This window comes from Cyprinodon variegatus, unplaced genomic scaffold (genome assembly GCF_000732505.1).
Source record: "Cyprinodon variegatus isolate N-32 unplaced genomic scaffold, C_variegatus-1.0 Scaffold1379, whole genome shotgun sequence".
NCBI classification, from domain to species: Eukaryota; Metazoa; Chordata; class Actinopteri; order Cyprinodontiformes; family Cyprinodontidae; genus Cyprinodon; species Cyprinodon variegatus.
This window is the reverse complement of record NW_015151832.1, coordinates 97,349-109,267: the sequence shown is the minus strand read 5'-3', so window position 1 is coordinate 109,267 and position 11,919 is coordinate 97,349. Positions and strand designations below refer to the sequence as shown.

The 11,919-nt window shown below is 40.0% G+C and overlaps 1 protein-coding gene across 7 annotated transcripts in view; it reads right to left on the bottom strand.

Moving 5' to 3' along the window:
* The window catches only part of LOC107103124 (ribonuclease inhibitor-like), a 61,825-nt gene that overhangs the window by 834 nt on the left and 49,072 nt on the right, over window positions 1-11,919 (bottom strand). For 2 of the 7 annotated variants that reach the window (XM_015402655.1, XM_015402651.1), the window contains 3 exons: window positions 8,087-8,248; window positions 6,294-6,464; window positions 264-434 (listed from right to left, as the gene is read on the bottom strand). In XM_015402655.1, the coding sequence (XP_015258141.1) occupies window positions 264-434; window positions 6,294-6,464; window positions 8,087-8,248 (504 nt within the window). Of the gene's footprint in view, window positions 1-263; window positions 435-6,293; window positions 6,465-8,086; window positions 8,252-11,919 lie in introns of all 7 variants that reach the window. The other 5 variants (XM_015402653.1, XM_015402658.1, XM_015402652.1 and 2 more) reach the window with 4 other exon arrangements.

Genomic DNA, 11,919 nt, shown 5'->3' with positions numbered 1-11,919 from the left:
CCCTAGAGCAATGTGGTTCTCCTAACTTGGCTTTCCTCAAAGCAGACAGAAACCCAGACCCAGACCAGCAGTCACTCCGTATGTTGGGGAGTTTCAGACAAACTGAGGCCTTTATTTTCTAAACATGTCTGTCCTCCTTCTGAGAGTCATAACCTGCTCTTCTAATCATCAGCCTATTGATCCTTTACTAGCTCACTGATTGACCTTCACACTGAGATTTGCACTGTAATGTTATTAGAATAAACAAATATACTACATCTGACCTCAATGTCTGTAGTTTGCAGAAGGGAGACAGGAGAAACCCACTGAGCTCCTTCATTCCAGGGTCCAGCTTGGTTCCACTCAGGTCCAGTTCTGTCACATGGGATGGATTAGACTTCAGAGCTGAGCCCAGAGAAGCCCAGCTGATCTCTGAGAGACTGCAGTCCCACAATCTGAATAAAGAATCAAAGATTTTAGCTGAATTCAACAGGATGCAGATTAAAACTTTCCATTAAAACATTCCAGTAGAATATGTGAACCCGGCACGTGATAAACACTAGTCCACGGACCATTGGTTATTTTCCTCACTGACACTGTGCTGGCCCAATCATACAGCATCAATGAACACATTCTCTCTTTGGCCAGGGTCACTGAATATAGTATAACACCGGTACGCAGCTGCTACCATACTTAAATGGAGATTAAGCCCAGAGGAGATGCTAGAAACTACGGGAACAAAACTCTATTCAAACGGCTCCAAAGGTGGAAAATGACAGTAAGGTTTGCAGGACAGGGCCTTCATCAGCCTTAACTGATGAGTGTGATGGTGGTGGCCCACAATCACATCACATTTAAACATTTTGATCAAAAACTAATTAGATAACTTTCACTGTATTTCATATAATGGCTGCCTTCTCTACCATAACCTGACAATGAATGGAGAAAAAACCAGACAGAGAAATTGGTATTTGTGCACACGGGGCACCGTGACTGTGAACTAGGAGCTCCATGCAGGGACGGACTGGCAATTTGTCTTTCCTTTAAAGGGCAGAACAGCTGCTCAGTCGAGGGATGTGGGCCTGCCTCCATCATTACACAGAAATAAAAACAACAACAAGGAAATAACCCTGCAGCAGGAGAACAGGGCTGATTTCAGAGCAGAGGTGGAGCCTGGTGCGTCTTTGATCACAGGAACAGAAAGAAACAGATCAATCCAGACCAAAGATAGAGATTAAACCTTAAAGGGAAACTTCTTTTTTTTTTACATTGGCTCCTTGATTTTACCTTATTACATCATGTTCTTCTTACCCATAAGTTTTGTGTCATTTGGAGCCGTTCTGAAGATATTCCATCAGGTTATATCCAAGTAACGTCTTCCTATGGGCAATGAGTTGAAGGCACAAACTAAACTGTTCGTAATTTATTCTTTATGGTACGCCAGCATTCATAACATATAGGCGAATCACTGACCCCCAGACATCCGCGGTTATATTTTCTATATTTATATGTTTTAAAAACAAAGCAGAGTGTGTATGATGTCATCCACACGCCGGGCTGGAGTTGTAACAGGCAGCCCGGGCCACAGGCGGCTACGCTCTACCCCTTCTATTCATTCGGCTAGCTAATCTGAATCGTTCAATACCATTTGGAGAGCGAGATCATCTGTGGTAGTAGCACTAGACATCCTCCAGGCATTTGAGTAAAACCAGCAGCAGTTCAGTGGACAGAAAGAATGAACTGTAGCCGGCTGATGTTTTGGAAATCTCTAATCATGAATAAAATTATCAAATGTGTTTTTAGGATCTGACCATTTGACAGAGATTCACCAAAATCTATTTAATCAGTTTCTAAGATTCTCTGAGTTTAAAAATGTTTTTTATTAGATGATCAAACATTCAGATAAAGGCTTTTCTTAAATAACTCAAAAGCTTAATGATCTTCAGTGAAAAGCTTTTCTTATCTTTTAGATAGTTTAAAAAACGTTAAAGAAAGAAATGAAAACGTTTTTTTTGTAACTTTCGGGTTCTACTAAATTAAAATGAAGTCTTGCTTTCAAAGGTAAAAAATAACTTTTAAAAACTTAATTCTTCAAAATAATTTCTTTGTTGAGAAACCAGGTTAATTTTGCGCCTTTTCTAGATTCTACTTTCAGACAGGATGATATAGATTGAAGTGAAAGGAGTAGAAAGTCCAGATATTTGGGTTCAAATGTAGGAAGGAAAAGAAAAAAGGATTCTGAAAAACAAATACTGAAGTAAATAAGTAAATAAGCTGCTTAAAGCTGCTTAAGTTCAGTAACTAGGTGCCAGCCAGCCAGCCAGCCAGCCAGCCAGCCAGCCAGCCATGGAGAGGAAAGTCAATAAGTATCTCCGGAAGTGGCTGGGGATTCCTCCAAGCTTCACGTCAGTAGGCCTGTACATAAGATCAGGACAACTTCAACTTCCTCTGACATCCGTGGTGGAGGAGTTTAAAGTTGCCAAGTGCAGAGTCGTCATGACCTACAGAGACTCCCCCGATGACCAAGTCAGACAGCAGGGATCGTCACGAGATCCGGCCGCAAGTGGGGAGCAGAGCCAATGGTCACACAGGCGGAAAGCATGCTGAAGATCCGTGACATCATTGGGGCACCATGCACAAAATTGCACTTGCCCAAGGAAGATACAGGTGGCGCCATGACAAGGTGCTCATGACACTTGCCAACACCCTAGAGCAGGAGAGGAAGAAGAAACTGCAGAAACATCCAAAGGCAACATCACTCCAGTTTGTAAGGGAAGGGGAAAAGCCACCAATCTCAGTTATAGCAAAACCTAGTCTACTGCAAAAGGCAAAATGGTTGTTCCCATTCGAGGTCGGTTGTCAAGGGTTCCCTGCCCAGTCTGTATGGAGAATGTTTACAGCCACTGGATTGGGAGGGGGGGAAAGAAAGGTTGCAGCTCTCAGGATGCCAACCCACCACTAGGAGGCTGTTGTGGTTCAGGGTCGAAACAGCCAGTGAACGGTGGATGCAACCTGATGACATTGATTCCTCCTGGCCAAGGCTACATTCACTCAGGGTGAATGAAGGAGAAGCATCTTTGGATGCATATGTATTGTTATAGTCCCAGAGGGAAATTACTTCTCTGCATTTAACCCATCCCCTTGGGGAGCAGTGGGCTGCCATTGCGCGGCGCCCGGGAACAGTGTGAGGTTAAGGGTTTTGCTCAGTGACCCAGAGTGGCAGTCTGTGGGAGTGTGGGACCGAACTCACAATCTCAGGATTCAAAGCCCTATGCCCTAACCACTAGGCTGCCACTCCCCGTAAACGATGAATGATGAATTAAAATCAGGATTAAAGTATCAGTGAATGATTTGGTTTGAATAAACAGAGAAAACTCACCTCAGTTTCTTCACTTTGCAGATTGAACTCTCCAGTATCTCACACAAATGTTTCATTCCAGAGTCTCCAAAGGATCCATCTCCATAGATCGTTTCTATTTCCACTTCAGTCAGATGAAGGTTGGACTTCAGAGCTGAGGCCACAACTTCACATCCAGCCTCAGAGAGAGAGCACCCACCAAGTCTGTGATTAGAGGAGAAATAAAGTCAGTTCTAATGAAATCAGACAATCTGGATGATAAACACAGACTAAAACATGATGAGCAAACAGTGATGTCATCATCTGATGAACATCTGCTCTCCACATTAGTGATGGGTCCAGCAACAGCGATGCGTCAGTGCATGCGTGGAGCCCATAGAGCAAACCACTGTATCCATGCATGTGTTGTTTCCAGAAAGTCATGTGACAGATATAGGAGTTGTTTCTAAGTAACTGACCTACTAAACTGGGTTTAAAACTGATCTGTCAACATCATGCATCTGTTAAAAAAAATTCTCATATTTTGCTGTTTATCATTAAAATTATGAAGAATTTTGCAGCCTTAAAGGAACGTTTCAGCCTGTCATGATGGGTGTCAAAGATCTAACCCACATGCAGAAATCGAGTCAGAGACATGGAAGGGTTAACAGTTTATTGTTGTGGTAACAAAAATTCAGAGAGAGATTGATAAAACTGCTTATTCTCAGTGGGGGATCAAGCGGTCTGGTGAACCATAACCGGAAACTCTAGGGGGGAGATCACAGAGATGAGTTCAAGGTCCAAAGGGAAATAGATTGAAGCAGATGAGTGGTTCAGTTTTGAATCATATTAAAGGATTCTTGGTTTATCCTTGGGTCCAGTTTGTGGGGGAATTGAAAATGGATCTGCTTCCAGAACAGGTACCAGCAACAGGCCCCTGAGTGCAGATAATGCAGGACCTCTCTCACCAAAGCAGAGAACAGGGGAACTCGCTGAGGTGAGGCTGGATGGCAGGGCACCGCTGAACCTAAACCTAACTGGACTAACAGAGCACACGGCCGCCATTATCCTCCAAAGCTGCTGTCATCCTCCTCCAACTCAGCCATGTGATCACTACACTACATAAGGCAAGCTTAAAGGGACCAAACTGGATCCTTTTACCCGGCGTTTGGTTAGAAAGCCATGAAAAATTCCTCCTTAAAAGTCCCACTGTGCTGCCCTCGCAGTGCATGTGCCGATGCAAGGCTAGACAGCCAGATAACGGTTAGCTAGAAGCCCTCCAAAAATCCACAAGGCTTGACGTTTCTAGTCCTTTAATGAAGTCATTCCAGAACTACCGTAAATTTGAAGAAAACAGGAATAAGGCAAACTTTACTCACTTTAATCACAGTATGAGTAAGCATAATATAAGTATATTTCAGTTAGCCTCCATGAATGAATAAAATGACAGAAGTTAGCATGTTTACATGAATTAGGATCTTAGCATGAGCTAACGTTAGCGGGGTAAGCTGTATACATTGAAAACACACACGTAGGTCTAAATATGAAAATACACATTCTTCCCCTTATAATACTAACAGATAAATATTCTCCAAGGCCAAAACGTTTATAAACTTTCGACAATCTGACTTCTGACTAAGCTGACTGTTTAGCTGGATGTGATCAATTCAGCTCTGCTGAGCAGTTAATGGAGGAAAAACAACCTGAGCAGGTTACATAGCTGAACCAACTGAGCACTCACTACGGCGCCGTTTGTTACGGCCAAGAACATATACTTTTTAAATCTACTTCTAATTTCAACATAATTTATTATTTTTACTTTTTAACCTCAAAGGGATGCCATAAACTCCAGTAGTTTAATGCGCTGTTTTAAGAGGTGTTGCTAAACACACACAAAAAAATCAATGCTCTTTCTGCTCATTGAATGCAGCTTTTTAGATCAGGCAGTGTTCAATGTCCTGAGAAAAAGCAGCTTTTTTTAGTTTTTTTCTGGCGCTCTGTTTTCTCAAATTAAGCAAGACTCTTCTTGAATTCTTCTGATCCAACTAATTAAAACTTCAGGCAGGCAATCAAAGAAGTAGAACTGAGAGCAAATCTGAAGTTTGTTTTACTGGTGGATTTTGTTTATCCTGCAGCATTCACTGTCAGTGTTTGCTTCTGTAATCATCTCAAATCTATTTAATTAATTTTAAGTCAAAATCAGAGAAAGATACTAGTCAAGTGTCTGGAACAGGCAGAACCGATATATAATGCTGAAATCTGAGTTGTATCTGCAATACTTTATTCCTCCATCAGATGGCACTCACATGGGAGCTGAAACCTTCTGGACAAAGCATTCAATGAAATGATGTGGCTTATTACCCTCTAAAGCCCCTGTCACACCTTGACAGTTTATCCTGCGTACATCTGACTTACAAAAAATCTGGCAAAAATGCTGGAATACGTTGGATACGTTATTGGTACATGTCTCATTCAGTAGAAATCAATCCTATGAACATACGAGGCCAAACTCAACCTCATCCTTTCATTCAGTTCTGACATTTATGTCTATTCACGTCAAGGCAAGTTTTGCTGATTTGCTGTTATTGATCTTTTTATTATTTTATTCAGTACCATGTTTATCCATAGGATGATCTGAATGTCCTTAGAAATAAAATGTTATAATCAATAAAAGGGGAAGACAAATAAACTGTAAAAGCAGCCTATTGATCCTTTACTAGCTCACTGATTGACCTTTACCCAAACAGGACTCCAGCAGAACCCAAACCCGGACCCAGACCAGTAGTCACTCCGTATGTTGGGGAGTTTCAGACAAACTGAGGCCTTTATTTTCTAAACATGTCTGTCCTCCTTCTGAGAGTTGTAACCTGCTCTTCTAATCATCAGCCTATTGATCCTTTACTAGCTCACTGATTGACCTTCACACTGAGATTTGCACTGTAATGTTATTAGAATAAACAAATATACTACATCTGACCTCAATGTCTGTAGTTTGCAGAGGGGAGACTGGAGAAACCCACTGAGCTCCTTCATTCCAGGGTCCAGCTTGGTTCCACTCAGGTCCAGTTCTGTCAGATGGGATGGATTAGACTTCAGAGCTGAGCCCAGAGAAGCCCAGCTGATCTCTGAGAAACTGCAGTCCCTCAATCTGAATAAAGAATCAAAGATTTTAGCTGAATTCAACAGGATGCAGATTAAAACTTTCTATTAAAACATTATAGCAGAATATGTGACTCCGGCACGTGAAAAACACTAGTCCAAGGACCATTGATTATTTTCCTCACTGACAATCATACAGCATCGCAGAACAAATTCTCTCTTTGGCCAGGGTCATTGAATATAGTATCACACCGGTATGCAGCTGCTACCATGCTGAGATTGAGATTAAGCCCAGAGGAGACGCTAGAAACTACGGAAACAAAACTCTCTATTCAAACGGCTCTAAAGGTGGAAAATGACAGTAAGGTTTGCAGGACAGGGCCTTCATCAGCCTGAACTGATGAGTGTGATGGTGGTGGCCCAGAATCACATCACATTTAAACATTTTGATCAAAAACTAATTAGATAACTTTCACTGTATTTCATATAATGGCTGCCTTCTCTACCATAACCTGACAACGAATGAAGAAAAAAACAGACAGTGAAATTGGTATTTGTGCACACAGGGCACCGTGACTGTGAACTAGGAGCTCCATGCAGGGACTGACTGGCAGTTTGCCTTTCCTTTAAAGGACAGAACAGCTGCTCAGTCCAGGGATGTGGGCCTGCCTCCATCATTACACAGAAATAAAAACAACAAAAAGCAAATAACCCTGCAGCAAGAGAACAGGGCTGATTTCAGAGCAGAGGTGGACCCTGGTGCGTCTTTGATCACAGGAACAGAAAGAAACAGATCAATCCGGACCAAAGATAGAGATTAAACCTTAATACTGACTCAGAGCAGGAAAAATGGAAGTTACAGCTCAATCAATATTTATCTCAAGTTTTGGAAATCTCTCATTATGAAGAAAATAATCAAATGTGTTTTTTGGATCTGACCATTTGACAGAGATTCAACAAAATCTATTTAATCAGTTTCTAAGATTCTGAGTTGAAAACACAACCTCATCCCTTCATTCAGTTCTGACTTTTATGTCTATCCAAGTCAATGGAAGTTCTAATGATTTGCTGTTATTGATCTTTTTATGATTTTATTCAGTACCATGTTTATCCATAGGGTGATTTGAAGGTTCTTAGAAATAAAATGTTATAATCAATAAAAGGGGAATACAGACAAACTGCACTACTGAGATACTGAAGACAAAAAGAAAGTGATTTAAAACAAATTCTTCCTTTAACATCTTCAAACTGAACTTTTCCAGCTATTTTCATGGTTTATATCTTTATCATAAAAATAAAAGCCTATAATATTTTTCTGTGTAGGTTTATATTCATTTTATTTAAGGTGTGACAGTTACTACATCTGAAATATTGACCTTTCTGAAGGCCAGATGCTGAGTCAGCACTTTACCCAAATCATCATCACAGTATCACACCAGAGAATTACTAAATCTGTCTGCATTTGTTGAGTCATCCACCTTAAAAAAAATCTGATTTAACAGTTTGGCTGATAATTCTCCCTTTTCCCTTTCCTCCCAGTTGTTGGACATGTGTTCATGCAGCATCTTCTGAAAAAGAAGCCTATTGATCCTTTACTAGCTCACTGATTGACCTTCACACTGAGATTTGCACTGTAATGTTATTAGAATAAACAAATATACTACATCTTACATCAATCTCTGTAGTTTGCAGAGGGGAGACTGGAGAAACCCACTGAGCTCCTTTATTCCAGGGTCCAGGTTGGTTCCACTCAGGCCCAGTTCTGTCAGATGGGATGGATTAGACTTCATAGCTGAGCCCAGAGAAGCCAAGCTGATCTCTGAGAAACTGCAGTTCCAAAACCTGAATAAAGAATCAAAGATTTTAGCTGAATTCAACAGGATGCAGATTAAAACTTTCCATTAAAACATGTGTAAACCGGAGGTGAGATTTTGGGGACTATATCTGGCTCAAATCGCATCATAAAATGATGCAGTCACTTGTGTCTTGTAGATAAGAAGACGATGTGAAGAACCACACCAAACATCGTGGGCTAACAACCAAGGAAATAAGTATTAGAGGTAAATATTAGCAAGATGTTGAGCATTAGCTATGACCAGCTAACCTTTCTGATGTCAAAAACAGGACCATTAGGTCGATTTTCTTATCATGGAACATTTTTATTACTAATATGCTGGATTACTCTTAATCTGTGGACACTTATGGACAACTATAAACAATTGAAGATTGGACTTTTGGTGGTGGCCTAGAGGTTAGGTAGGGTTCCTACAGCATAAGGCAAGTTAAATTCAAGACTTTTTAAGAGTTTTTTTTGCCACTTAAAATAAAAATGTAAGACCAACTTTGCAAGGAACACAAGAAAAAGCTTGTAGCAACAACTTTACCCCAAATGTTTATTTTAACATAAACCATTACTTTGCGGCCCAGTAGATATCTTTTAAATTGTGAAAAACTTTCCATATAGATATTTAGATATATTTGTAACTAGTGTTGCACCGATGCCATTTTTTGGCCCTGATACGATACCCAATACCTGGATGGATGTAAAATAATTACCATCATGGCTTTGTCAAGCTGCTGCCTACCTTTGTGAAGTAGGAAAAATACTAATACAAAGTGAATCCAGTAGAACTTTTTTATTGCCTACCTGGAATGGGTGACAATAGTTGAATAAACATTTCGCTCTCAAAATGGCATCAGTGTCCTATTTGCTAGTACTCGCCGATACCGATGCTCAGCAGTCGAGTTGTAAAAAAAAAAGAAGGGGGATGTTGGATTTTTTTTCTTTTTGAAATATTCATAGCCTAATTATTATATTCTATTAATCTATTTTTAATTTTTTTTTTCTTTATTTTGAAGTATTTTTACAAACATAGATGAACGAATACAATTGATCTGCAGAGAGTAAGTTCCATTATTATAGTGTACATACATCTTTGCCAAAAACCCAACCCAACCCCCCCCCAGGTTTCACTATTAGAATATGCAGCTTACAATACAATTACAAAAGTAAAGTAATAGTAAAATAATTAGCTAACAAGCATACATCCATAACAAAAATTAAAATTATGAGTAAACAAAAAAAAGTGGTCATAAATAAGTACAAATAAAAAAAATACATACAAAAAACATAATAATAATCAAAATAATAATAATAATAAAGTAAATTAGTCGTGTTCAGCGTTACTCACGTCAAGAGGTATTTGTAATTCTTCAAAATAATTCAAAAAAGGGTTCCAGGTCTTTAAGAATTGTTGTGTAGTTTTTTTTAAAGTAAATCTTATCTTTTCAAGCTTCAGAAAGTACATTGTCTCTCTAATCCATCTACTGAAGCTGGGCAGGGGTTTGCCGTTTCCAAGTGAGCAAGATGCTTCTCCTTGCGATAAGGGTAGTGAAAGCAATAACATCACGTGCATTACTTGATAAGGGACAGTTGGAGGGAGTAATTCCAAATAAAGCACTCATGGGATTAGGCCACATTTTCTCCCCAAAGATTTTTGTATATGCATCAAAAATGTTTGACCATAAAGTAGAAAGTGCAGGGCACGACCAGAACATATGTATATGGTCTGCTGGTTGACCTTTACAACGTGGGCAGGAAGGGTCTGAGTTGGGATACATGCTTGCCAGTTTTGCATTAGTGAAATGAGCTCTCAAAACCACCTTTAACTGTATCAGACCATGACGTGCACAGATTGAGGACCCAGGTATACGTCTAAGAGTGGCCTCCCAAGTTTCATCATTAAATGCCAGACCTAAGTCAGTTTCCCACCCCTTTCTGATTTCTTCAAGAGAATCGGGACGAGCTTTGTTTATTAGTCTGTATAGAGTAGAAATTAATCTCTTCTTTGCAGGTGACAAAGAGAGAATATCGTCTAGAGTATTATTATTTGGTATATTTGGAAACGAAGTGAAGTTTTTCTGGACAAAATTCCTAATTTGCAAATATCTGAAGAAATCCGACCTTGGAAGATCAAATGTCTCACTTAGGTCGGTGAATAGCAAGAACTGACCCTCTGAAAACAGATTAAATATACATTTTAAACCTTTTGTGTGCCATAAATGATAAGACGCATCCATGGAAGCAGGTGGAAAATTATGGTTACCCCAAATGGGGGCATTTACAGATGTATTTTTTTGCCCAAAGTGCTTCCTAAACTGTATCCATATCTTAAGAGTTTGAGTAACAATTAAGTTTGATTGAACGGTCGAAGGACCATTGATCCCAGATGCATATGACTGGTCGTGTTTTCTATGGAAGCCCACGAGTCGCATCGATCTTTGTCGAAGTGAACCCAATGAAGAATTTTTTGTATATTGCAAGACCATTATTAATAAATGAAGTTTGGGAGCCCTAGTCCGGCTTTATTTTTTGGTCTCTGAAGTGCGGATCTTTTTATTCTATGTGATCCTCCTTTCCAAATAAAGGTGCTTATAAGTTTATCAAGCGAGCTGAAGAAAGACTTTTTAATGAAAATGGGGATGTTTTGAAAATGATAAATAAATTTTGGTAATACAACCATTTTAATTATATTGACCTTTCCAGTAACTGCTAACGGAAGATCTTTCCATCGGTCAAAATCTTGTCTACATTTCTCCATAAGAACTGTAAAGTTTTTGGTGAAAAGCGTCGACAGATTATGCGTCACTTCTATTCCAAGATATGTAAAAGAGGTTAAATGGAAATATGTCAAGAGAACATGTAGCGTCTAGATACAGTGGGAATATCAAACTTTTGCTCAAATGAATTTTATAGCCGGAGAGTTCCCCAAATCAGTTAAGCAAGTCCATAATGAAAGGAAGAGAAAATTTGGGATCAGATGCATAAAGAAGCAAATCGTCTGCGTACAGAGACAGTTTGTGATGTGATCCACCCCGCTCTATGCCTTGAAAATTGTCTGCTTGCCTGAGGGCGATAGCCAATGGCTCTATTACTATCGCAAAGAGGAGCGGGGACAGCGGACATCCTTGGCGTGTACCTCTACCAAGAGTAAAGAATTGAGATTGTTGTCCATTAGTTATAATTGTTGCAACTGGGTTCTATTAATCTAAAGCACTATGCATGGTAAGGTTGTTATATGTCAGGTACACCAGTCATTCATCTTGGCCAAGGTACCTTACAGTAAAAGTGAAGTCATTCCCTGGACTGGCATGGGTATCACGGCAGCTATGTAGTTAGCATGGCTATCACTGCCCCTACATAGTTAGCATGGCTATCACTGACCCTACCAGTTAACATGGCTATCACTGCCCCTACACAGTTAGCATGGCTATCACAGCCCCTACACAGTTAGCATGGCTATCACTGCTTCTACATACACTCACCGGCCACTTTATAAGGTACACCTGTCCAACTGCTCGTTAACACTTAATTTCTAAGCAGCCAATCACATGGCGGCAACTCGGTGCATTTAGGCAAGTAGACATGGTCAAGACAATCTCCTGCAGTTCAAACCGAGCATCAGTATGGGGAAGAAAGGTGATTTGAGTGACTTTGAACGTGG